This window comes from Lissotriton helveticus, chromosome 2_1, assembly GCF_964261635.1.
Source record: "Lissotriton helveticus chromosome 2_1, aLisHel1.1, whole genome shotgun sequence".
Classification (NCBI taxonomy): domain Eukaryota; kingdom Metazoa; phylum Chordata; class Amphibia; order Caudata; family Salamandridae; genus Lissotriton; species Lissotriton helveticus.
The window spans coordinates 518380851-518408610 of record NC_136059.1 but is presented as its reverse complement, the minus strand read 5'-3'; the positions used below and the strand labels follow the sequence as shown (position 1 = coordinate 518408610).

General features: G+C 48.7%; 1 protein-coding gene across 2 annotated transcripts in view; it reads right to left on the bottom strand.

The window, feature by feature from the left end:
* NLN (neurolysin) overlaps positions 1-27760 on the bottom strand; it is a 290543-nt gene that overhangs the window by 173002 nt on the left and 89781 nt on the right. For both annotated transcript variants that reach the window (XM_078675166.1, XM_078675165.1), the window contains exon 4: positions 26387-26494. In XM_078675166.1, coding sequence (XP_078531292.1) covers positions 26387-26494 — 108 coding nt within the window. The remainder of the gene's footprint in view (positions 1-26386; positions 26495-27760) is intronic.

Below are 27760 nucleotides of genomic sequence, written 5' to 3'. Positions count from 1 at the left end.
TGCACATCTACACAGTAATGTTTGGTAAACGTATGTGGTGTAGACCATGTGGCTGCCCTACAAATGTCTTCCAAAGGAATGTTACCCAGGAATGCCATGGAGGCCCCCAACTTGCGTGTGGAGTGTGCTCTGGGGGGGACCGTTAAAGTGTGCTTAGCCTTCTGATAGCAAATCTGAATACACTTAACGATCCACCTGGCTATTCCTGCTTTGGAAATGGGGTTGCCTTTATGCTGGGCTGCGAAGGCAACAAAGAGTTGCTGTGTCTTTCTAAAAGGTTGTGTTCTGTCAATGTAGTACATAAGCGCTCTTTTGACATCAAGCGTATGGAGCATCCTTTCTGCTACCGTTTCTGGGTTGGGAAAGAATGCGGGCAGTTCGATGGTTTGATTGACATGAAACTGCGACACCACCTTAGGGAGAAATTTGGGGTTAGTGCGCAGCATCACCCTGTTTGAATGAATTTGTATAAATGGCTCTTGAATGGTGAGCGCCTGTAGCTCACTAACACGTCTCAGAGACGTTATGGCAATGAGAAAAGCCACTTTCCATGTGAGGAACTGAGGCTCACATGAATGCAGAGGTTCAAATGGGGGACCCATCAATCTGGTGAGCACCACGTTAAGGTTCCACACAGGAGCTGGCGGGGTCCTGGGAGGGATGACCCGCTTCAGCCCTTCCAGGAATGCTTTAATGGCAGGCACCCTGAAGACAGAGAGATGCTGCCTGTTTTGGAGAAAAGCCGCTATGGCGGATAAGTGTATCCGAATGGAAGCGTATGCTAGATTGCATTTGTAAAGATGCAACAGATAGCAGATGATATTAGGAATGGATGCATCGAGCGGGTTGATAGCGTGCTCTGTACAGTAGATGACAAACCGCTTCCATTTTGCTGCATAGCAAGCTCTGGTAGTGGGCTTCCTTGCCTCCCGGATGATGTCCATGCATTCAGGGGGCAAATCAAGGTAGCCAAACTCTAAGACCTCAGGAGCCAGATCGCCAGATTGAGCTGCTGCGGAACCGGGTGCTGAATGTCGCCACGGTTCTGCGTTAAGAGTTGGGGTGTGAGGTGCAGTCGTTGATGCGGTACCACGGAGAGTTCGAGGAACGTGGTGTACCACGGTTGTCGCGCCCACGTAGGAGCAACCAGGATGAGCGTCAGCGAGTGTTGCTTTAGCTTTCTTGCCACCAGCGGAATGAGAGGCGCTGGGGGAAAAGCGTACGCAAATCTGCCTGACCAGTTCATCCATATCGCATTGCCCTGCGATAGTGGGTGAGGGAACCTGGCGGCAAAGCTTTGGCATTTTGCGTTTTCCTCCGTGGCAAACAGGTCTATCTCTGGATGACCCCACTGCTGGAAGTACGGGCGGAGTACTGATGGATGTAACTCCCACTCGTGCATCTGGTGGCTGTACCTGCTGAGCAGATCCGCCATCTGATTGTCTGTGCCCGGGAGGTGTTCCGCCATGAGGAAGATGTTCCTCTGAATGGCCCACTTCCACATGCTCTGAGCCAGATGAGACAACTGTGGAGAGTGCGTACCTCCCTGCTTTTGAATGTAGTACATGGCTGTCATGTTGTCCGTCCGGATCAACACGACTGTGGCACAGATGTACTTTGAAGGACTTAAGAGCCATGAAGATTGCCATCAGTTCCAAGTAGTTAATGTGCATCTTCTTTTGTTGCGTTGTCCATAGTCCCTGCACTGTGTAGTGGAGCACATGAGCCCCCCATCCCTGGAGAGATGCGTCCGTTGTTAGTGTAATCTGTGGCACAGGCTCCTGGAACGGTCGGCCCTTGCAAAGGTTGTGTGGATTCCACCAATGCAGAGAGCTGTATGCCCGACCCGTCACCAACACTAGGTCGTTTAACTGTCCTTGAGCCTGAGTCCACTGATGCGCTAAGCATTCTTGGAGCGGACGCATATGGAGCCTCGCGTGCGGGACTATGAAGATGCAGGAGGCCATCATGCCTATCAACTGCATGAACACTCTCGGTGGGAGTGAGTGTTGCGGTCTGAACTTTTGGATCAGCGCCTGGATGTTGTCGATCCTCGCTGGATTTGGCTGCGCTGTGGCAGCCAGAGTATTGATCGTCGCGCCCAAATACTGCCGCACATGGGCCGGCTGAAGGTGCGACTTCGGGTAGTTCAGTGTAAATCCTAGACTGTGAAGGAGGTGAATGGTGTGGGACATATCTGCGGCGCACTGCTGGGCTGACTTTGCCTGAACGAGCCAGTCGTCCAGATAAGGGTAGACATGTATACCCTGTCTCCGGAGGTGTGCCGCCACTGTCGCCAGACATTTTGTGAACACTCTGGGAGCAGTGGTCACTCCGAAGGGGAGTACCTTGAACTGGTAATGCCTGTTTCGGATGGTGAACCTGAGGTACTTTCTGTGGGATGGGTGGAGTGGTATGTGAAAGTAAGCATCCTTGAGGTCTAAGGTTGCGAGGAAGTCTCCCTGTTGTAACAAGGGAAGAACCTGCTGCAGTGTCAACATGTGGAAGTGTTCTGAAAGAATGTACTGGTTTAAGGGGCGTAGGTCTAGAATCGGTCTGAGTGAGCCGTCCTTTTTTGGGATTAAGAAGTACAGGGAATAAACCCCTGTGCCTTCTTCCTCCACTAGCACGAGCTCTATTGCGCCTTTTTGCAGCATCACCAGAACCTCCTGCTGCAATAAGTGCAAGTGCTCTGCTGACATAGGACGGTGTTTTGGGGGCATGGGTGATGGGGTGGATGTCAGCTCCAAACAATAGCCGAACTGGATAAGTTTCCTGACCCACCTGTCTGTGGTGATGGACTTCCAGACGGGCAGGAACTGTTGGAGTCTCCCCCCGACAGATGTTGGATGGTCGGGGGGCAGTGACAGGGAGTCACTGTTTGTTGGCGGCAGAGGAACGGGAACTGTTGTTGCCTCTGCCTCTACCCTTGGCACTGTTTCCTCTGTATCCACCTCTGCCCTGCTTGCTGTAGGAGGATTACGCACCACTTTTATTGAATGGCGTCTGCTGCGACATGTGCCCTCTGTTAACACCTCGATTGCTTGAGCGCCGAAAAGTGTTCCCTCGAAATTGTTGTGACTGGAGAGCTCCCATGGACTTGGCAGTCTCGGTATCTTTTTTGATCTTCTCCAGGGTGGTGTCCACCTCTGGGCCAAACAACCTGTCCGGATTAACGGGCTGGTTGAGGATAGTAGTTTGTATTTCTGGCTTGAATCCCGAGATGCGGAGCCATGCTTGACGCCTCAACATCACACTAGTGTTGATCGCTCTCGCTGCCGTGTCCGCAACATCTAGCGCACACTTTATAGCAGCGTTGGAGATGAGCTTCCCCTCCTGGATAAGCATTTCAGCTCCCTCTTTAAACTGGTCTGGGAGGTGTTGTAACAGCTGCTCTAGGGTGTCGTAGTGTGCCCTATCGTATCTGGCCAACAGAGCTTGCGTGTTTGAGATGCGCCATATGTTGGCCGCCTGAGCTGCCACCCTCTTCCCAGATGCCTCCAGCACTTTTGACTCCTTGTCTGGGGGAGGAGCTTCACCCGTGGTTTGGGAGTTTGCCCTCTTGCGGGCATTAGAGACCACCAAGGAGTCCAAAGGCAACTGGCCCCTGATGTAGGTCGGGTCTCCAGGTGCCGGTCTGTACTTCTTCTCAATGCGTGGGTTGACAACCCTTGATCTTGTGGGTTCCTTGAAAATGTCTGCCGCATGCTTAAGGACCCCTTGCAACATTGGGAGAGTCTTGACAGTTTTTTCAGCAGTAGAGAAAGTATCAAAAAGGAAGTCCACCTCCACGGGGTCAGCATGCAGTTCCACTTTATGGTTTGTAGCTGCCCTTTCAATTAAGGCATTAAATGCCGCAGAGTCCTCAGTGGGAGACGGCTTCACGTTATAAACCTGGGGATCCTGGGCCGTCTGCTGGTCCCCTTGATCACCAGTGTCCATCCATTAGTCCTGCTGCTCATCAGGCTCTGTATGAGCTGGAAAATTGTACTCCTCATCTTGCTCCCCTCCATCCCCATCAGAGTATGTGGGTGAAGGTGTTGCACCCCGCCCATGCTGAGGAAGAATTAGCTCCATAAGAACTGGTGCTTCTGCTTCAGGCTTTTTACGTTTCAGAGGAATGGTAAAGGACTGCAAAGGTTGTGAAGTAATCTTCCTCTTGTATAGCGTGAGTTTACCGGTGTCGGCATTGATGAAATGCTCCGACCGTTCTTCAACCAAAGGGTGTCGATGACCCACAGTCCCAGCCGGTGGAGTGGACGTCGACACAGTGTCCTTGGGCACCGACCGCGGTGCAAAGGCCTTCGGCGCCACCTAAGGCGGCAACGTGTAGAGGAGCGGTGCCGATGTGGTCTTTGGTGCGTCTGCCGGCTTCGGTGCGGAAGGAGTCTTCGGTTCCGATGCCAAAGCCTTGTCCTTAAGGCGCTTGAGGGAGTCCGATACCTGCTTCGTAAAGGAAGCGGACGGTTTCGTCGATCCGACCGATGTCCTCGGTCCGCCCCCCGGGGAAGACCCGAGCGTGGCTGACTTGTGTTTGTCTGGACGAGGCGCAGGAGCACTCTTGACTGGTGCGCTTCGATCACTGTCCACTGCCGCAGACGTCGATGCCGATTGCTTCGGATCGATAGGTTTTCCTTTAGGAGTCACGGCCCCAGACCGTTGTTCTGCGCCCTTCACCGACTTTGCGTCAACGGGCCCCTTGGTCTTCGGCGCGACAGACTGTCTCGACGTAGTCTCGACAGTCTTCTTGAGCGTCGGCTTGACCACCTTGGTGGACACCGGCTCGACGGGCTTCTTCGAGCTTGGCTCCTTAACCACCTTCGGCACCTTAGCCTGGTCGGCAACTTGCGTCTGTTTGGGGGCCCCCGAAGACGACGGCGTCGGCACCGGAGCAGACGTCTTCGGTTTCGATTGGGTGTCGGCCATCTTCGTTTTGATCGATACCGAGGGTTTCGGTTTCGATTTCAGTAATGGCGGCTCCGCGGAGGTGTCCGTAGCCGGGCCGGAAGGCGGGGCCGTGGATCGAGGTGTAAGGTCTTGGGTAAGGCCGCGTGGCGATCCCGTGACCTGAGCCTTTGTAAGAGTACGAACGGGGCATAGCTCTTCCTCTGAGCTATCTTCCATGGCCCCATATGCTTCGTCGTCGTCCCCTACCTTCTCGACGATTTCTTCAATGTCGGGACTGTGGACCTCCGCTCCGTCGTCGGACTCGACCTCCACCGGGGTAGGGGAAATCTGCAGGTGACGCACTTGCTCGTCTTCCGCGGGGTCGTCAAAGATGTCCACCAGTGCCGGAGCCGATCGCTGGGCCTCAAGGCGCGCCACGCGCCGAAGCTTGATCGTCTTCTTCGATCGAAATCTGGAACAGGCCATACAGTTGGCCTCGTCGTGGTCCGGCGACAGGCACTTGTTGCACACAGGATGGACGTCGATGTGTGGGTACTTGGATCCACACACGGGACATTTCTTGAACGGACTCCGTTCCATGCCGTCGAAGTCTTGCTGCGTCGACTAGGCCCCGATCACCGAAGAGTCTCACGACCCCCCGGATATCCGACTCTACGAGCTGGAAGATAGACGGGACCGAACGCGAACAATACCGACGGTGCAAAGAAGGCCTTTTGGCCTTGAAAAAGTTCTATCACGATTCCGAACAGGAGACGTCGAAATCACATCCGAACCCAATGGCGGAAAAAAACTATCTGGGGATGGAGTCGATGCCCATGCGCACTGTAGTCCAGGGGAGGAGCCACCAATCTCGTGATACTTCGAAGACTCTTCCAGGACAACAATGTGCAATCATCCGGACCCAACACTAGGCGGCGATCTATGCTACAGATATGAATTTAGCAGCCCACATGCCTCGAACTAAGGAGATACCATTTGCGGGAATCCAACATAAGGTTGCCCTCTTCGCAGATGACCTGCTTTGGACTCTTACTGATCCTCAAAGTTCCCTTCCCGCCTTGCCTCTCATACTTTCTCAATTTGAAAGTATTGCAGGGCTTAAAATTAACATTAACAAAACGCAGGCATTAAACCTCACCCTTTCCCCCAGGAGATTACAGAGTTAAGTGTGCACTTCCCGTTCCAGTGGGCCTCTCACTCTATTCGATACCTGGCCCTTAATCTTACAACCACAATGTATTCTTGGACCCAGACAAACTGGTCCGAGTACAGACGCTCTGTTAGGGAGGACCTCAGGAGATGGAAATCGTTCCCCATATCGTGGCTGAGCCGCCTTAACACAGAGAAGATGTCTATATTGCCAAAGTTAGTGTATCTCTTCCGGGCACTTTCGACCTCCATCCCCCAATGGGACATTCTGAGCCTTCAGAATGAGGTCAACTGCTTTATCTGGGGCAAGGGAAGACCGAGATTCTCCAACAAACACTTAATGTCACCAAAAGATCGGGGGTCTTGCATGCCCCAATCTCCTTGCTTATTACTGGGTGTCACATCCGCGTTTTATCTCAGAATGGGTGGTTTGCAAAAGTGAGAAGCATTGGTTTCCTATGGGCAGGGCGGTGACCTGTCGCCCCCTGTGGGACTTGGCTTGGATACAAAAAGAGCACGTCCTCGCAGTGCCTATATCGCCAACCCAACGAAAACGGTCCTGGAGATATGAGATAAAGTAGTGATCAACCGTGGGCTTACCTCTTTCCCCTCCACCAGTACATCCCTCGCCCGTAACCCTTGCTTCCCCCCGGCACTACAACCAAACTCTTTTAAAGCCTGGGTGGCTATAGAGTGTCGTACGATAGCTGATCTCTTTGTGGGAGAGACCTTTAAAATATTCGACCAATGTAGACAATACTTTCACCTCCCCCCAGGGCACATTTTCAATGTTACCAAATTCAGCACTGGTTACATACCATCGAAAATACACTGGGAGCCTCGAGTCTACTGACCCCTTATGAATTGTTAGTACGATCCTTTGATGGTTCGCGGGCCTGATTTCCTGAACCTACAGGGTCCTGCAACACTCTCGCCCCCTGCCTCTCCACCCTCATCAACAGAAGTGGCACATAGACATTACAGAAGATGCCCCCACTGCACACTGGGAGCAGCTATGGAGAGACACTCCTAACACCTTTAAAAGTATCACACAACAAGAGTCAGCCTACAAACTAAAGACACGTTGATATTACACCCCCCTTCGTCTCCAGAAACTGTTTCCCACTTCTACGGCCCTGTGCTGGCGACGCAGGGCGACACAGGCTCATTTATTCACATATGGTGGTCGTGCTCGCTACTGAAGATCTTTTTGAAAGAGTTTCTGAGCCACATCAAGGACGTAATAGGTTTTCCTATTCTGAATAAGCTTCATTGGAAAAAAGCCCCCGGGGTCTTCGGTATGGCTCACTCATCTCTGGCCGTAATGGCGAAGGAGCTCCTTTCCAAACGCCTTGCACACACAGACGCCAAATTCACACATATCTGGCAAACCCCTTGTGCACCATCTATCCAAATTAGAACATTCCCCCTGCCTACGGGCTCTTCGCTGGCGTAACGAAAAGTGAGGGAGCCTCCCTGCACGGTACTTAGGGGGGGCCCAGTCCGGGCTCAATCAGGAGCTCGCCCGGCCAAAGTTCAGTGGCGAGGGGGCCCCTTGGAGCTAGGGCTCCCCCGCACCGCGTGGGCTGCGGGGGCCTGTGTTACGCCCCTGGGGCTCTTCAGCGATTTGAAGATGCCCTACTTCCAAGAGGGGAGGACTTATCAGAGTGAGGCAGAACAGATAGAGGATTCACTGCACCCCTGCACCTCCTCCTTTTCCACTCCACCTCTTTACTGGTGAGGAAGCCTCCCATGGTCAGGGTTGGGGAGTGTCTCTTAATATACTATAGTGGGAATGGTCCCCCGCAAACAAAACCCCTCACGCTTTCAAGTTCTTGGTTTTCTTTTTTCTTCTCTTTTATAGTCCTTTTGATAGAGTAGCCTTTCACCAAGAAAACTGCTTTATTAGCTATGCCTCTACACTATCCTTGGCTTAACAGTCTCTTCACAGAAGATGTTAGTACCTGTTGGCCAGGGAGCCTGGACAGAGCCTAGCGGTTCTTGAAGCACTGATGGATAAGCATCCCTGATGCATCAAACTGTACTATATTTGTAGCATCCTCGTTAGATGCTTATATTGTCAATGTAGATGTTATATATCATTGTTTGTGAAATTAATAAAAGAGATTTCAAACAAAATACGCTTAGCATACACTACCCCACGGATTCTATCGTCTACTCCCCCCACCCTCAGAGGCATAATCTTTGCTGAAGCAGGTCAGGGGCAGTCTTACAGAACAGTGCAAAGCTGCAAGCATATATTTAAATAGAACCCATGTAGCCTGCAAAAAAGTCGGTACAGGCAAAAGACAAAATGCAAAAGAAGTGCACATGCGGCAAATTCATGCCAGAATTACAGAGTTGAAAAACATCAGGAATTACTTGAAGTTACATGCAAAATGCAATCTAAAAATACAAAAAATATGGCACCACAAAAGGCAGCGTAAAACAAGGGGAAAAGCATGGAGAGCCTGGGGGGACATAGGGCAGTTATACAATACTGTGGCCATAGGGTGGTCCAGAAGAGACTCGCCTGGTTGCACTGAAACAGCAACTGAACTGCTATCAGATTGAAAAGGACAGGACAGGACAGGGAAAAAAAATAATCTTCTCCCAGAACCTCTCTACTTAACAGGTACACACAGCATACTAGAATCACTGATAGTAGTATTGATAGTTCACAAGACAACTACATATAAAATACATTTTTTGGAGGAATTTAACTCTTTCTGCATCAGGGTGATTGTGTACTCTTGGCCTCCAGGTGGGTGAAATACGTATACCTACTTTGCCTTGTATATCACCCAAAGGTTAGTGGGGAAACGCTCACAAACCACGCACATTCGGATTTTGCATAACCTGAAAAATCTATAAGTCAATGGTAGACTTCACTTTCAAGTAACTGTCCATGAGCTCTCACAGGGAAATGATGTGTCTCTAATTTTGTATTAGTCTTCAAAAAATAAAATTTTACTTCCACCTTGCTCACACGAGACTATGTAAGATGGACAAGTGGCCCAAATAATTATAACTCTGGGGCTCCACAATGAACATATAAGAGGCAACGTGTGCATACTGTAAGCATGAGGGCTATGAGCTCCAAGTGCTGAAATAATCATCCCATGGCAGTTTTCACAAAGCAAAACATATGAGGTACTATTCATGTGTGTGTAATTTAGGATATATTTCTTACTATTTGTCGTTTGGTATAGCTCAGGGGGTCCACAACTGTTTAGAAAATTAAACAATATTATAGATTAATAAATTATAGTCGCATAAAAAAGCAAAACTGAAAATATAAAACTCTATAAATGTGAAGGAATTTGAAATTGGAAACTACAAAATTAAGTTGGTATCCTTAGCTTGAATCGTGCGAGCAACCCAAGTACAGCGAACTGCATAATGGATGTTTAGTGGCCTCTATTGAAGCACTAGGATGTCTCAACAAAAAGAAAGAATACAGTCGGAGCAAAAAATACAAAGTGATATATTAGAGTTTAGCATATCGTGTTTTATTTCAGAAACAAATAAAAATCCTCCCATTAAAATAAAAATGTCGATTTTTGTATTTTTATGTTTGTGAAGTAAAGAAAATATTTCCTAATTTGTGCATTAGCTTGATGTATAATTGTTTTTGTAGTTGTGTGCATTTGGTTAGGAAATTGCTTAGGTCGGAGCCCCGAGCTTCCAATGATGACTCAGTAGCGGTCCACAGAAGTGAAAAGATTAAGAAAGAAGGGTATAGTTTATCAGTGGATGAATGGATAAAGAGATGTTTGTTTATTCATAGCACATTTGATATAGATACTATATTTTTTTAGCTTGTGCCTAGGTCTGTACGAAGCTGGCTCTTTATGTGATATATCAAGAATCTAATATACTGTGGAAAGGAGCTTGCTATGCAGTTCCAAAGTACTCTATTAGGGGGTAGAGTGGTCAAGCAGCCTTAGGCTTAAAACAGAGGAGTGCAAGACATTTGCAATTACACACTAAGGCCCACATGCATCAAGCATTTTTGGAGTCGCAAACGGTGCGATTCCTTAAAAATCGGCCGTTTGCGAATGCAAAAGTGCTGTTTGGGATGCATCATGCTATTTTAGAAATTGCAATTTTTTTGCAAATTCTAAAATTGCGATAGCACATAAGAAATCGCAATTGTGCAATTTCTAAAATGCTATGCATCATTTCTTAAAAATGTGCGATTTTACAAATATGGAAGTGCAAATTACCACGAAGTTCAACCTCGTGGTAATTTGCGAAATTGTTCAAATATGCACAAAAATGCATTTTTTAAACTGTTAAGTTACAGACACACATGTCCTTAGGAGGACATGTGTGTATGTAACTTATACTGAAAAGTACATTTCATGGGTGCAGGGGGGGTCATTTGCACCCCCCTCTCCACCCTTGAAATGCATTGATGAATTTCGATTTCAAATTGCGAATTCGCTATTCCCATTCATTCCTATGGGCATTTTGGCCCATAGGAATGAATGGGAATTGTGAATTCGCAATTGAAAATTTGCATTTTTTTATGCAATTCGGTAAAAATAGCGATTTTTACCGAATTGCAAAAAAAAAAAGCAAAAATATTCATGCATAGGCTTTTGCGAATTCTAAATTGCGAATCGTTATTTTTCGCAATTTAGAACTCGCAAAAGCCGATATTGATGCATGTGGGCCAATGATCAATAAATGACACACACCACTCAAGGAGATATACCCCTATTTATAAAAATAGCAAGTATCCTTATATATGTTTAGGCATTAGAGAAAAATCGTTCAGGTTATTATGTTTTTAAATATAAATAATTCTTTTCACTTTAAAAAGTGGACACTGCAATGTTTGAGTTCTGTAATGTTATCCTATGAAAGGAAGAACAAATCCTGCAAAAAGGTATAGTACAGCGACTTACAAGACCAAACTCCAGGAGTTAAGGTAAGTGGGCAAGGTCCAAGGCAACACCAGCAGTACACCACCGGCAGCACAGAGGTGGCCGGGTGTAGGGTGCAAAACAGCGTTGTGAGCCCAATGTATTGCAAAGGAGATCGGTCACTGTGGAAAGAGGATGCAGGATCTGGCCAGGAGGCCAGCTGGGCTGAACCAGCAAGTGTGCTCAGGCCTTGCGATGCTCAGGGGCGGGGGGACACCTTTGTCTTCTTCTCCAAGGCCCAGGGGCAACGGGTGCAGGGGTGTGCTTAGGTGTCAGAGGTTAAGGGGGCCTGCGTGCCAAAGGCTGTGGGTGACGTTGGGGAGTCCAGAAAGGGTGAAACCACAATGGGCTTGAGCTCCGGAGGACCTTGTTGACACCGGTGTCCCACTTCGACTTGGGCCGGAGGCGAAGGGTGCAGTGGTGACTTCGGATGTCGGGGTTTGGCTGTTCCGGAGGCTTCAGAGTCTTCTCTTTTGGAGTTTCTTTATAACAGGTCCGCTGGGAGGTCTTGAGTCTTTTTCAAAGCCAGGCAATCCTCCCAGGTTCCTGGTGTCAGCAGCTGCAGGACAAGTCGAATTTGGTACAGTTTTCGGCGAGGGATGCAGACAAGTTGGCAGGGTTGGTACATGGTCAGCTGCTTTATCTCTCCCCTCTGCTTTTGCAGCTCTTCTGTGTTCTTGCTCTTCTTAGCTCATCATGATCTGCCTCTCTGGTGCCAGGGGCTCCCCTAAATACTGAATTTAGGCGTGTTAGGGGAGTGTAGGGTAATAACCACTTCCTGTGGGACGTAGGCATAACCCTGTCCCGCCGTTCCTAAGTATGCCATCACAAAGATGGCTCCTTCTGAAAAATCGTGTCCACCTCACAGTAGCCCACTTTAGGGGTAGTACTAACATGGAGGTGACTAGCTAATTGTTCCATCTGTCCAGGAGCCAAGTGGGGCCCTAGACAAACGGGTTGTTTCCTCTCTTGTGAGAGGGAGCCAGATTTGCATTTCAAAGGCGGCAGCCATTTGAGGCTAGCTGCCCAAGAAAGGCTAATCAGCAGGTCATCCTGTAGGAGGGAGCAGTACACCCTCTTACGGGACAGGATTTTGTTCCGGGTCTCACCTTAGAAGGTCAGAACAGCATCTCGGGTGGCAGGCTGGCAGAAACCAGTCAGCAAGGACACTAGAGGCTGATAGGATTTCCTGGGGCACCTCTAAGATGCCCTCTGGTCAATCCAAAACTGGCATCAGTGTGGGTTTACCAATACAAGATGAGATAACAAACATCCCTTTTTTCAGTGAAGCTATCGTACAGCTGGGGAACTCGTTTTGACCAGTGAACAGCACGTTTTAAGATGGCATCCCTGGTCACTTGTGCGGACAGTAATAGGACTGACCAGTACAGGGGAGTAACTGCTCATGCAGGTATGCCCTCACATGTAATTTTCAGCACCCTGCCTTAGGGCGGTCAGGTCTGCTGTAAGGGTAACTTACAAATATTACATGCAGTATTAGGGACATGGCACACAAAGATGTGTGACATGTCGTCTTTTCACTTTTGTCTGCATCAAGACACGCAGCCTGCAATGGCAGTCTTGGATGTGCTTGGTGAGGGGTCCCTTAAAGTGGCACAATTCGTGCTGCAGCCTTTAGGGGCCCCTCTTTAGTACCTCAGGCCCTAGGTACCAGGGCACCATTTACTACGGACTTACAGAGGGTGCCAAAGGCATTGCCATTTGGGGAAACAATTGTACAGTTTTGGGAAAGAGCTCTGGCACCGAGGACCTAGTTAGCAGGAACCCAGCACACTTTCAGTCTAAATTACATATTTTACCAGGCAAAAAGTGGAGGTGGCGATGTCAAAAGGGGGGTGGGTGTGGGTGTGTTATTATTGAAAGCGAGCATGTTTTTATTATTATTGAAAGTGTTTGCGGGATCTATCTTTTTTGTAGACCAACATATACATAAAGTACCATACAACATTTGTAGGAGCGTATCCAGAAGGAAAGTGGAAAGGATGTGAAATTATAACATTGCTTCTTGAGGCCTGGAAATGCTTCAAAATCAAGGGGGGGGGGGTGCGGTGGCCAACAAAATGGTGGGTTAGATGTCCCCGCACAGAACTCCATCTGGGCCACACTTGATCCGATCATAAATTCGACGTCCCTGCGCCTTATCTCCGAAATCAGACCCCAATTGATCCTGATGGCAATGCAGATTGCCTGTGCAGCTCAGCTAAGCCCCCTGGTTTTCCCTGACCGAGAGTTAGCAACTGTTGCAGATTGTGCTGGGCCCAATAAAGTGGCAACCACCTCCCTCCGCGGCTGATTGAAGGGAACTAAGAGTATGTCTTGGCGCCAGCAGGGCTCATAAAGGCCAGCAAACGGTGATGCCTGGCATATGATGGGGTTCTATAGAGGGTTGGACCCTCCCGGTGCAGACAGCTGATTACAGTGCAAGTTGGCACAGAAGCGCATAGACCATGCCGAAGTGAGAGGCAGGCAGAGCAACGCTCAAGAGATTTGCCCAGGGCTCCTGAGAGGATTGCGTCAGAGGTGCCTGGCCCCAGGAGCTTTGGTTCGAAACCTGTGGTCTCTCCGGGGCCAACCGCTCAAAACACGCAGATCGGTGTCGAGGCAGTGGGACCGCGTCACAGCGTAAAGAGGGGTGATAAGTGAGCGGTGTCCCCGGACCTCCCCAGAGACTCCGTGGGGACTGTTGGAGATTAGCCCCGGGGGCATTGCCCAGTTGCCTGGTGTCCCCTCCTCCCCGGCACAGGGTCGTGACGCGGGTCATGGTCAGGCGCGGTGCTGGGAAGCGGACAATGTTGGAGGAGGAGGAGCTGCAGACATACATGCGAGCTATTGGCTGGAGAGTGGAAACCTCTGCTGGAGGTGAGACCCAGCGAGAAGCTTGAAGAAAGGTTCCTGGGGGTGGAGGAGGATCAACCCCCAATCCCTGTCTTAGGGAAGGAAATAGCGGGCTGGACCTGCGGCTGCAGGAGCGCCCCGCGGACACGGCCAATATTTGGAGTGGAACAATATCTCTATGCAATTGGGGTTCCCCCCCCCATTTGAGACATTATGTTCAGGCATACAAGCGCCCATCAGGGTGCATGAAGCGAACAGGGGGGCCCAACCCAGTGACCTAGTTTGGGGAACAGAGGTTGTTCATTTGGGGGCCTCCCTCCACCACACAGGAGTGGTGACGCAAGTAATGTGCACAGCTGACCTGGGAGCACCTTGTGCCTCGGAGATGCCCTGCCCCTTTGTGGAAGGCTTCATAGTCAGAAGCAACAAACTGGTCCAAAGTGAGCACGGAGGTGCAGGCCCTTCTGGTGCTAGACCCAAAAGTGCGAGTGGACGCCGGGGAATGTTGACCAGTGATGACATGATTGTTTTGCTGCGATATGAAAAAATGCAAATAAAAATGCTTATAAAAAAAAAAGTGCAGTGGACTTCCCAGTGAGCCGGGAACAGAGGCAGCAATTGACTGCATAGACCCCCCACCCACTGACCCCGGGGGAGACTTCTGGTGGTGGCCAAGAGGGATGTGTAGGGAGTGATCGAGAGGACAAGCGCGATCGGAGCATTTCTTTGCTGAGTGCAGACCTGGGACACTGGCGCCGGGGGGAGGGAGCATTGAGACTCCTGCAAATTTGAAGCTGCCGCTCAGGCTGAACCTCGAGAAGCATACCGGAGTGGCCCTTGGAGAGCTAGGGTGCCATTGGGTTTCATTCTCCGTATCTGGGGTCACGGTCGTTGGCTCAAACGTTTACAAAAAGTATCACGAACCAACCATAGGCCTTGCAGAATCTAAGCCGCTGCCCTGACATGGTGAAAGATAAAGACCTGAAGCCACCCGACGAGTGAAAATTGACAAATACACCAATGCGGTGGAGAATTCCCTGAAGGTGGATGTGGCGACATGAATCCTCAGACTCTTGAATGCGATCCAGTTGTCTAGAACAGCACTGGAAGCCAGGAGAGGTCCAAGCGGAGGTGTCTTTGCTCAGACCAGACCGCCGAAATGTGGTGGACTGCATGACTGCGACGGAAGATAGATTGTCCGAACTAGAAGATACCACGCACTCCTAGTGGAAAGATCTAACTGAAGTAAAGCCTATTACTAAAGATCTGCTGTAGGGTGTGGATGATGCAGAGAACCAGAAGAGGCGGAAAAAAATAAGACTGGCGGGCTTCCCTGAAGGGGCAGAGGGGACGAACATGGTTAACTTTTTAGGCAGCAGCTCCACACTATCTTCACGGGCAAAGGTTTAGTTGAATGTTACTTTTTGAGAGGGGTGGTGTTGCGGTTAAAAGAGCAGAGTAGGCTACGCTTGAGGTACAGAGTAAGTATTTGGGAAGCGGCTTAATATCCCACAATGCACTGATGGCACAGGATGAAGGGTGGGAGACCAAAGGGAGCTCCATAATTACCTGGAATGTGATTGGACTGGGCAGCAAAATCAAGCCCGGCCTGGTAGCAACTTTATATTAGATGCTTAAAGCCACACGTGGTCCTTCTACAAGTGACCCACTTAATGGGGACCTGTTAGAAATGGGGCTCTCTAGTTGGCAGAGGTAAGCACTTTTGTCCAAGTAGGGAGCCTTTTCCTAGTCAGGGTAAGGGAGTTCTTAACTCTTAAAATAACCCCTGCTCACCCCCTTGGTAGCTTGGCACGTGCAGTCAGGCTTATGTTGGTGGCAGTGTGTAAAGCATTTGCACATAACCAACAGCAATACAGTGAAGACACTACAAAAGGACACCACACCAGTTTAGAAAAATATCCAATATTTTTACATATTCAAAAAAGACCAAAAACGATAAAAACCCACCATACAGTTCTCAGAAATCTTCAGAAATCAAAATAGACTTGAAGTACATTTCCTTGAAGTCGATAGTCTGTCTGGGGATATCATGGCGTCGTGAACAACAAATCCAAACCGTTCTGGCTGACAGCGGCGTCGTGGGCCAGCTATGGTATCGGGAAGACCCGCAAAACAGTACCTTTAGAAATGCAGGGAGTCGGTGACCTCTCGATGAGCCCCGAAGAGCCTGCGTCCGCTGGCGTCAGTTCTGGAGGTCGGTGCAGGAGTCATCAGGCCTTTGAAGTCACACACGTTGCAGATCGAACTCCTCGCAGTTGAAGTCAGGAGCGCCGGCGTCAAGGATGCGGTACGAAGTGCAGCTGTGCAGTGCCCTCAGGTTGTGGTGCAGGCAGTGGCTCGGTGACGGTCGTCCAGCGGCGTCGGAGAGACCAGAGCAGTGGTGCAAAGTGCTGCGGTGCTCGTCGTGGTACTGGCAGGTCACGGTGCAAGCAGCTGCGTCATCTTTACTGAAGCGCTGTCGTCGGTTGACTAACTGGATCCGATGGCGCCCGCGGCCAAGGCTGCGGTGTGGGATGAGGACGATGCGTCATGTAACTTACGAGCTGTGCCCTCGAACCACAATGCAAGCAGCGGTGTAGATGTCGGCATGGAGCGTCGTCGTCTGGGATACCAGGGCGACGGCGTGAAGCGAGGCGGTGTGGAGTGCGGTTCCCATCAGGTCGTTGAAGTCCAATATTAAGAGTGGGAGATGATATTTAACACAGCTAGTGGGGGTGCCTAAAAATGTCTACTGTAAACTTTCTTTGATTACCGTTTCTGAGACACCCAATACTAACTAGTGCCATACAGCTAGCCTTGCCCAGAACAAAAGAAACAGATGAGACTCATGCATAAATCATACAGAGTTCCTCAAGCTACCCAGGGAAAATAAAGACAACAAAACAGAGCTAAGAGAGAGAGATGGTTTCGCAATCCCAAACATGGCAACGGAAAAGCTGATGAATTTAAAACTTACAATGGCCAATGGGGAGCAAGCACCCAAAGTTGGCTCACATTACACTATGCCAAAGACACAAGAGGACGGGGTGAAGAGAAAACAAAAAAAAACTAGGATCACTACAGCAGGAGTGGATTCAACAAAATACTTCCTAAAAGCTATTCAAAACACCAGACGATTCCATGAAGGAAGTGGAAGGTTGGGAGATTATGTTGATAAGGAATGACGTGAAAAAGTCCCCTTCAGTATCAACAGAGGTTTAAGACAAGGCATGGCCTCTAGTTTTGAAGACACCGTTTTGTGCTCCTACTACAAATTACACAAAAAGAGAACAACATAAAAATTAGTGAGCAGGAGGAAGATCCAAGTGGAGCAATATATAAATATTACACTTGTGAGAGGAAGAAGATGGTTCAGATATGGGTCATGTTGGAAAATGGTTTACATTGGTAGTTAGACAAGGTAATCTTTTCAGCTTCTTTGTGGTTAAATTAGCATTCACAAATAAAAATTGACAGGGAGCCCAAGGTAAGAATTTTGCACACCTTTGGGCTAATCAATGCTTCTTGAGTAAATGAGTAGGGGGCAGGAGAGAAGAGGAATTAAAAAAAAGGTTGAGACAGGAGTTGGGAAAACAAATCAAAGTAAAAAAGATATTTAAGCCAGAGAGAAAAAATCTGAGGCAAATGCAAAAAATTCCATCCCCAGTCTCCAAAAATTCATGTTACATATAATATCATATGTGGATGGTGATGGGTCCAGGTCAGTTCTTGACTTATAACTTCTGATTAGCACAATTAGGCATGTCGGGGCCAGGATCAAAACAAACCATAACACTCAGAGCCATTGCAGCTCTTTTTTGACACATAGAAGCGACAGAGTGGCAGTCACTGTATATTGCGCTTTGCCACAATGTTCACATGATTTCCAGACAACAGGACGAGGTGGATGGAATGAACCAGACATGTTATGGCTGAAGAACAATGGGTACAAGCATTGGAGAACTTTAGCAACTGTGTCTAGGAATACCAGGATGAAATATATGTGGTCTACTATCTACACCAAACTTACTGGCTCCAAAAGGAATAGTCTTGTTTGAGGGTGCTTTGTCAGAATGTCCTAGATGCACACAAACTGAAGCATATGGTATGTCAGGCACAATAATAACACACTTTCTCGGCCCAGATGGGGGGCGGGGGGCAGAAATAAAAGACTTCACCGGGATGGTAATGGACCTAGAGCGCATGAAATGTCTTTTGGGCATTATTCTCAGAGTAAGGAATAGCATGTTACTAAATTTAAAGACCTTACTTTGATTTTGAAGAGACTTATTGCAATGGCGTGGCAATATCCCGCAGCACCGATTATGTATGCTTGTCTTGGGGATTTGAGAAAGTGGGCCAATGCGGACACACCACATTAACAAGGTTACATAGCTGTGAAGAAAGGCTGAGCCAAGCACAATGTGGGTCAGATGTAAGACACCCTTTAAAAAAGAAAGAAAAATTATACTTTTTATTTCAAACATGCTCAGCACAGTAGAATGCACATTTGGACATGACGAATAACAAACACAGTATCAACAGTAAAAAAATCAGAGGCCAACCTCGGAGAGAATTGGAGTACACACTACGGAACCCCTTGTGCGGTCTTTGGATAAGACCCAAACCCTACCCCACCCTCCCTATGAACATTAAAATCTCCTGTGGGCTTGCCAGGGTCCCCAGATCTTTCGCACTTCTTCGGACAGCCCGTACTTTGGTAATGAATATGCTACTTACCAGTATGCATCTGTTCTTGGCATGTAGGGCTGCTAACATTCATATCTGTTGCATTAGATCGCCGCCTAGTGTTGGGTCCGGATGATCGCACATTGTTGTCCTGGAAGAGTCTTCGAAGTATCCTGAGATAGGTGGCTCCTCCCCTGGACTACAGTGCGCATGGGCATCGGCTCCATCCCCAGATTGTTTTTACCCATTGTGGCAGAGATGGAGTGTAAAGTGTAAAGGATGTCCATGCTAATGATTGAATGCAAGAGTATGTCTGCAGCTGCGACAGGCACCGGGGAGGAGGGTGGGCAATATGAATGTTAGCAGCCCTACATGCCAAGAACAGATGCATACTGGTAAGTAGCATATTCAGTTCGAGGCATGTGGGCTGCTAAATTCATATCTGTTGCATAGAATATATAGCAGTCCCTCCATTAGCGGCGGTTGCCCGTGCCAGCTGCAGAAACCTGAAAAAGTGTCTTGAGAACAGCCTGCCCAACAGCTGCCTGCTGTTTGGAATGCACATCAACACAGTAGTGTTTTGTAAAGGTATGTGGTGTAACCCATGTGGCTGCTCTACAAATGTCCTCTAAAGGAATGTTCCCCAGGAAAGCCATGGATGCCCCCAATTTGCGTGTGGAGTGCGCTCTTGGGGGTATTGTTAAGGTGCGTTTAGCCTTTTGATAGCAGATCTGGATGCACTTAACAATCCATCTGGCTATTCCTGCTTTGGAAATAGGGTTGCCCTTGTGCTGTGGCGAGAAGGCAACAAAAAGTTGTTTTGTTTTTCTAAAGGGTTGTGTCCTGTCAATATAGTACATCAACGCCCTTCTAACATCCAAAGTATGGAGCATTCTTTCCGCCACCGTTTGTGGGTTTTGGAAGAATGCAGGCAAGTCAATAGTTTGGTTGAGATGAAACTGTGACACCACCTTCGGAAGGAATTTAGGGTTAGTACGTAGTACCACCCTATTTGGATGAATTTGTATGAATGGCTCTTGTATTGTGAGCGCTTGCAGCTCACTAACACGTCTCAGTGACGTAATAGCAATAAGGAAAGCCACTTTCCATGTTAGGAACTGGAGTTCACACGAGTGTAGTGGCTCAAAAGGTGGTCCCATCAGCCTGGTGAGGACCACATTGAGGTTCCACACCGGAGCTGGCGGTGTCCTTGGGGGAATGACTCGTTTCAGACCTTCAAGGAAAGCCTTAATGGCAGGCACTCTGAAGACAGAGAGATGTTGCCTGTTCTGAAGGTAAGCTGCTATGGCGGATAGATGTATCCGAATGCAAGTGTAGGCTAGATTGCACTTGTAAAGATGTAACAGATAGCAAATGATGTTAGGGATAGATGCATCTAGCGGGTTTATGTTATTGGCTGTACAGTGAAGAACAAAACGCTTCCATTTAGCAGCATAGCATGCTCTGGTAGTCGGCTTCCTTGCCTCCTTGATGATGTCCATGCATTCTGGAGGTAGGTGAAGGTAGCCAAACTCTAGGACTTCAGGAGCCAGATCGCCAGGTTGAGCTGTTGCGGATCTGGATGCTGAATGTCTCCATGGTTCTGCGTTAAAAGCCTGGGCGTTAGGCGCAGCCTTTGATGCGGCACCACCGAGAGCTCCAGAAACGTGGTGTACCATGCTTGGCGTGCCCACGTTGGAGCAACTAGGATGAGTGTCATCGAGTGCTGCTTTAGTTTTCTTGCCACCAGCGGTATCAGAGGGGCTGGTGGAAAAGCGTACGCAAATTTGCCTGACCAGTTCATCCATATCGCATTCCCCTGCGATTGTGGGTGAGGGAACCTGGCGGCAAAGTGTTGGCATTTTGCGTTTTCGTTTGTGGCAAACAGGTCTATCTCCGGATGACCCCACTGCTGGAAGTACGGGCGGAGTACTGATGGGTGTAACTCCCACTCGTGCATTTGATGGCTGTATCTGCTGAGCAGATCCGCCATCTGATTGTCCTTGCCCGGGAGGTGTTCTGCCATGAGGAAAATGTTCCTCTGAATGGCCCACTTCCACATGCTCTGAGCCAGATGAGACAGCTGTGGCGAGTGGGTGCCTCCCTGCTTTTGAATGCAGTACATCGCTGTCATGTTGTCCGTCCGGACTAACACTACCTTGTTGCACAGATGTACATTGAAGGACTTGAGCGCCATGAAGATTGCCATCAGTTCCAGATAGTTGATGTGCATCTTCTGTTGCTGCGTCGTCCATAGTCCCTGCACTGTGTAAGTGAGCAGATGAGCTCCCCATCCCTGGAGAGATGCGTCCGTCGTCAGGGTAATCTGTGGCACTGGCTCTTGGAACAGTCGGCCCTTGCAAAGGTTGTGTGGAGTCCACCAATGCAGAGAGTTGAACGCCCGACTGGTAACCAACACTAGGTCTGTCAATTGTCCCTGAGCCTGTGTCCACTGGTTTGCTAAGCACTCCTGGAGCGGACGCATATGTAACCGTGCGTGAGGGACTATGAAGATGCAGGAGGCCATCATGCCAATCAACTGCATGAACACTCTCGCTGGAAGCGAGTGTTGTGGTCTGAACTTTTGGATCAGAGACTGCATGCTGTCTATCCTGACCTGGTTTGGCTGAGCCATAGCCGTCAGGGTATTGATCGTCGCGCCCAGAAACTGCCGGACATGTGCCGGCTGAAGGTGCGACTTCGGGTAGTTCAGCGAGAAGCCCAGATTGTGAAGGAGGTGAATGGTAGTCGACATGTCCGCGGCGCACTGTTGTTCCGACTTGGCTTGAACGAGCCAGTCGTCCAGGTAGGGGTAGACATGGATATTCTGCCTCCTGAGGTGCGCCGCCACCGTCGCCAGACACTTGGTAAACGCTCTTGGGGCGGTGGTCACTCCGAAGGGTAGGACTTTGAACTGATAATGCCTGCCTTGGATGGTGAACCTGAGGTATTTTCTGTGGGATGGGTGTAGTGGTATGTGGAAATAAGCATCCTTGAGGTCTAAGGTTGCTAAGAAGTCCCCTTGGTTTAACAAGGGAAGAATCTGTTGCAGTGTAAGCATATGGAAATGCTCTGACAGTATATACAGGTTGAGGGGACGCAGATCCAGAATGGGTCTGAGAGATCCGTCCTTCTTTGGAATAAGGAAGTACAGGGAATATACCCCTGTGCCTTCCTCCTCCACTGGCACGAGCTCGATTGCGCCTTTTTGCAGCATCACCACTACCTCCTGCTGCAATAAGTGCAAGTGCTCTGCGGACATAGGCCGCTGCCTTGGTGGAATGTTGGGTGGAGTGGACTTTAACTCTAGACAATAACCGTACTGGACAAGTTGTCTTACCCACCTGTCTGTGGTGATGTTTGTCCAGACTGGCAGGAACTGCTGGAGTCTCCCCCCGACAGGTGTTAAATGGTCGGGGGGCAGTGACAGAGAGTCACTGTTTGTTTGGGGCAGAGGAACGGGAGTTGTTGTTTCCTCTGCCACGTCCTCTGGTGCTGTTTCCTCGAAAACCCCCTTTATTCTGCTTTGGGTAGGAGGACTGTGCTCCACCTCTAGTGAACTGTGATTGTTGACCCATCTGTCCTCTGGTGACTCCACGTGCACCTGAGCGACGAAAAGTGTTGCCCCGGAATTGTTGTGATTGAAGGGCCCCCATAGACTTAGCTGTTTCGTTGTCTTTCTTAATCTTTTCGAGGGTGGTGTCAACATCAGGACCAAACAGTCTATCAGGATTGACGGGTTGATTGAGTATGGTCGTTTGAATGTCCGGTTTAAACCCTGATATGCGTAGCCACGCTTGTCGTCTCAGCATGACGCTAGTGTTAATAGCCCTAGCTGCTGTGTCAGCGGCATCAAGTGCACACTTTATGGCTGCGTTGGAGAGGAGTTTGCCCTCCTCTATAAGCAGTTTGGTAGCCTCCTGAAACTGCGAAGGCAGGTGTTCTAAAACTTGCTCTAGGGTGTCGTAATGCGCCCTATCATAACGTGCCAACAGTGCTTGTGTATTCGCAATACGCCAGAAATTTGCGGCTTGCGCAGCCACCCTTTTGCCCCCTGCCTCAAGCACTTTAGACTCCTTGTCTGGGGGAGGAGCTTCACCCGTCGTCTGGGAGTTTGCCCGTTTGCGGGCATTCGCGACCACAAGAGAGTCTAGTGGCAACTGTCCCCGAATGTATGCAGGGTCTGCAGGTGCTGGTCTGTATTTCTTTTCGATGCGTGGATTGACCACCCTCGCCCTGGTAGGCTCTTTAAAGATGTCCGCAGCATGCTTAAGGACACCTTTGAGCATAGGCAGTGTCTTTACTGTCTTTTCGGAGACTGAAAAAGTGTCAAACAGAAAATCTTCCTCCACTGGGTCAGCATGCATGTCCACATCATGATTAGCAGCTGCCCGTTCAATGAGTGCATGAAAACCTGCAGAGTCTTCTGTCGGGGATGCACGTGCACTAAAAGGCTGTGGGTCCTGCCCCACAATCTGTATCCCTTGGTCGCCTATGTCGTCATAGGAATCTTGCTGTGCATCGGGTTCATTGATGGGGAAAGTGTACTGGTCATCTTGTCCATAGTCCTCTCCCTCAGAGTGTTCGGGGGAAGGTGTCGGACTACTTCTAGGAGGAGGCTGGATAGGTTCAATCAGGACTGGAGCGTCCTGTGCAAGCCTCTTCTTCTTTAGTGGGATAACATAAGAGTCCACTGGGTGGGAAGTGATCTTCCTCTTGTAAAGGGTCAACTTGCCCGTGTCTGCTTCGATAAAACGCTCCGAATCGTCTCCTGAGTCGAGTTGTCGACCCGATACTCCAGCAGACGTGGACGAGTCCGATGGCTTTGGCGCCGTCTTTGGCGCAAAGGCCTTTGGTGCCTCCTTTGGCGGCAGAAGGAAGAGAAGTTTGCTAGCAGGCTTCGCCGGCATGTCCATCGGCTTCTGTTGCGACGGCGCCGGAGCCGACGTCGTAGAGGCCTTATCCCAAATTCTCTGGAGTGAAGCGGCGATGAGGGATGCTTCACTCACGGCGTCACTTGGCGCCGACGAGGAGGCCTTCACCTTGCCTTCGGAACCGACGTCTTGTGGGCCCTTCGGAGTCTTAGACGTCGACGCTGCAGCCGTAGACACCGAGTCCTTGGACCGATGTGTTGAGCTTCCGCTCTTTGATCCGTGGGATCGCACAGGCTCCGTGTCAACCACGCGTCCGACTAACGACGTCCCAGTCGGCACCGGAGTCTTGTCGCTGGCTTTGGCGGACTTTGACGGCGTCGTCCCGGTCGACCCGTGCCGGACGACCTTCTTAGAGGATGCCTCCTCCGTTGACGACTTCGGCACTGTCGAATCGACAGTCTTCTTCGACTTCTGTGGACCGGAGGCCGACGGAGTCGATGAGGTAGCAGGCTTTGGTGTTTTCGGTGGAACGGCCGCCATCTTAGATGCACTCGAATCCGTTAGTTTCGGTTTCGTTTTCGTGTTGGCCATTTTAGGTGTAGTCGATACCGTTTGTTTCGGTTTCGGTTTCGATACGGGCTGCGTAGCAAGTATGTCCGTGGCCGGGCCTGAAGGCGGGGCCGTGGCTTGCAGTACGGGGTCTTGGGTAAGGCCGAGTGGCGATCCCGTGACCCGAGCCTGATCCGCGTAACCTTCGGGGCATAGCTCATCCCCTGAGCTATCTTCCGCGGCCCCATAAACTTCTTCGACGTCTCCTACCTCGTCGACGTATTCAAGGCCTTGATCCACGACTCCGTCGTCGTCTTCCGGATCCGCCTCGACCTCCGTCGCGGGCGGCGAGATTTCAAGATGATGGCTTAGGCCCTCTTCTTCCTGTTCGCCGAAGATGTTCTCTGGAGCCGGGGCCGCTTGTCTGGCCTCGAGGCGAACCGCGCGCCGAAGCTTGAGCGTCTTCTTTGACCTGAATCTGGAGCAGGCCTTGCAGCTGTCCTCGTTATGGTCTGGCGAAAGGCATTTGTTACAGACCGGGTGCACGTCGATATGTGGGTATTTGGACCCACAGACGGGACAGTATTTAAACGGGCTCCGCTCCATGCTGAAAAGTTCTGGTCGTGTTGCGATGAGAAGGCCTCGATGTCCGAAGAGTGATACGACTCCGCAGATTCCGACTCAAAGAGACGGAAGAACTCGAGACCGTACGCAAACAATACCGACGTAATGAAACTAAGGCCTTTTGGCCGTAAAAAAGCTAGTTTTCTCGGTTCCGACAGAGAGACGTCGAGACCGCATCCGAACCCAATGGCGGAAAAAAACAATCTGGGGATGGAGCCGATGCCCATGCGCACTGTAGTCCAGGGGAGGAGCCACCTATCTCAGGATACTTCGAAGACTCTTCCAGGACAACAATGTGCGATCATCCGGACCCAACACTAGGCGGCGATCTAATGCAACAGATATGAATTTAGCAGCCCACATGCCTCCAACATACATTTTTTCGGCCCGCAGGCACCAATCCAAGTCATTCTTCCAGTCAGAGAGTTAGGATGGAGTCGCTGAAAGTTAGACACCCTTGAACATTGCGTGTGGTTAGTATGGGCAGTATTTGGGTAGTGCTTGCCCTCAAGAGGTTATTCACTTTATTCACTATGCTCTGACCAGGTCTGGCATTTTTTGTGTACTGCATAGCCGTGCTGTGTCTTGTGGTTGGCCACACTGTGTGAATATATGATAAATAATACTTTTGGATAGAAAATCTATTCTGGACGCCTGTGTGTGGAGCAGCACTATCAGATATTGATCAAAATAGTTCCACTGAGTAAGCAAAAAGGTCTTATGGAGTATTAACCGTGACACAACCCGGTTGATAAGATGTAAAAGTTTAGTGTTGTTGAAATGTTGTACACTTTATATGTGAAATGGCAACAGAGAGATACTGGGAGAAAACACATAAAAGCATTGAAAACTCAAGGTTGAGGGAGGCCAGCTCAAACAAAGCACAAGAGGAGAATGATGGCAATGTGAAATGAGTTTGAGAGATACTTTTAACTCACTATTAGTTTCAAAATATTTATACTTTGGTTGCTGATATGGAAAGAGATATCTTACTGGGAGAGTGCCTATTTAACATAAAGCTTTAAGTAAACACAGACTCAGGCCCAACAATTTCGTTTATGGCCAGATTCACACTTTTTAAAATAATCAAACTCCTAATATATGGATACAGACTGCAAAATGCTGTACTTAGCATCTTGAAAGAGTTACTTAAGAAACCAAGCAGAGAGTTGAGTTAACTGCTTTCAGGAGCACCAAAGATAGTGACAGACACTCAAAGAAGTCTCAGCTGATAGAGGTCAAACAATGAAACACCCAAGGAACAGAAAATTGGAGATAATAGTTGCATAGGACAGGGAATACAAAAAACATAGAACATAGAAAAAAACACCTGAAATCAACACAGACCTTCGAGGTGACCGTAGAGTGCTAGAGCTGGTGGGATGTTGTATTAACTCTTCAAAGTCCGCTATGACCCGAATACAGAGTTATTTAAAGAAAGGGATTTGAAAGAGAAAATATCTTGGAATCCCAAAAAAATCCCATTTTTCTTTAGTCATTTCTTTCCTTTTCAAAGAACTACAAAAAGCAACTAAGCACACCTTCTGATCAGGGATAACTGTAAAGCAACCATGCATTCATGGGCTAGAAACAGTCAAAATAAGTATTTGTGCAAAGTTAGCTCTAGGGATTTGCCCCAATATAATCATCCATTAGATCAAATGAATGAGTTCCACTAGGGTGTCTGCTTTTGAAGAGGAGTCCCACAAGAAGGGTTAATGGTAAGGATAAAAAGCAGGAGCAAAACCACTGTTGTCATTAAAGTAATTCAAGGTACATTTTCCCGGAAACAATCACACTTACCATTTGTACTTCTTTGGAGAGATGGAGTCCATTTCGCTTTCCAATTTGAATTGACTTCTCCAAGTATCTTTTAATTTCTGGATTCATATTTTCAAGATCACATGTTCGCTGAAATTAAAAGTTTTATTTTACTACAACGTGTTAAGAAATAATATTTATGCAATGTATTTTAAATAAAATAACATTGTTTGTTGCTTTTGAGAGCTACAAGATTAAAAGAAAATGAAATACAGCTAAACACTCACTTAAGCCAAGTCACTGTCTTGCTGCCAAGTGAATGAGATTCTCCACTCAATACAGACAAGGAAGATGTTTATTTCATGATGTTCAGGGATAGCTCTCTCTTAGAGTCAGACTCTGAGCTGGTCTATTCTCATGAACAGTAAAAAAAATAGTTATTATCTGCAGTAACTTACAATCTGTAGAATAATCGAAGGTGTCAGAATGCACCTGGAAACTTTAAGCTCTCATATTGCCAGTAAGGGGCGCTGAATTCATATCAATTATGGAAATAGATTTAGATGACATCACTGAAGCTATATCACGCCCACCTCGGCGTCAGTTTCTATTCATTTTTTTTACAGCTTTCAAAGTGAGAAGACGAATTGACATTGATAGAGTAGTGTAGTGGCAAAATATATGCATATTCGGAACCTTATAAATTTCCCTTATAACTATCAATCAAATGGAGCGGCAGGGAGGTCGGTGAGGAATCAGCAGGTAGATAGAGTATTTACCAAAAAGATTGTTATCGCAGCTAAGTAGCTTTTGCTTCTGATGGATACTTATGCCAGCAAATTCCTCACTTATAGGATAGATTCCAATGCCATACCCATCTAGGAACACACTTTAAAGGATGGTATATCAGGTAATCCTGCAAAGAGGATGTGGCAAAAGGACCAGCTCTATGCACCTTAGAATCCAGGCAGTAATGCTTGGCCAATGCGTGCAGAGACACCCATGTGGATGTCTTGCATATCTCTGCAATCAGAACTCCCCTTTGCCTGGGTAGAAGTGGTGGCTTTAGCCCTAGTAGACTGGGTTCGGATTAAAGGAAACTGGAATTTTGTTGCTGTTGTCCCCCCCCTCCTTTCTTGGCCCATTACAACTATTAGGTGCTGGTTTACAACTGACGGTGCGCTGATGCCTGCTAACCAGGCTCCAGTGCCAGTGCTCTTTTCCTAAAACAAAGTAAAACGATCTAATTGTGGTACATTGGGCTCACACTTTAGCACCCCTGTAAGTACCTAGTAAGTGGTACCCCTGGTACCTAAGGCCTTGATAATAAAGAGGGTTCCTAAGGGATTTAGCATGTATTATGCCACCCTAAGGGACCCCAATACAAATTTCATTCAGATGGCCATTGCACACTGC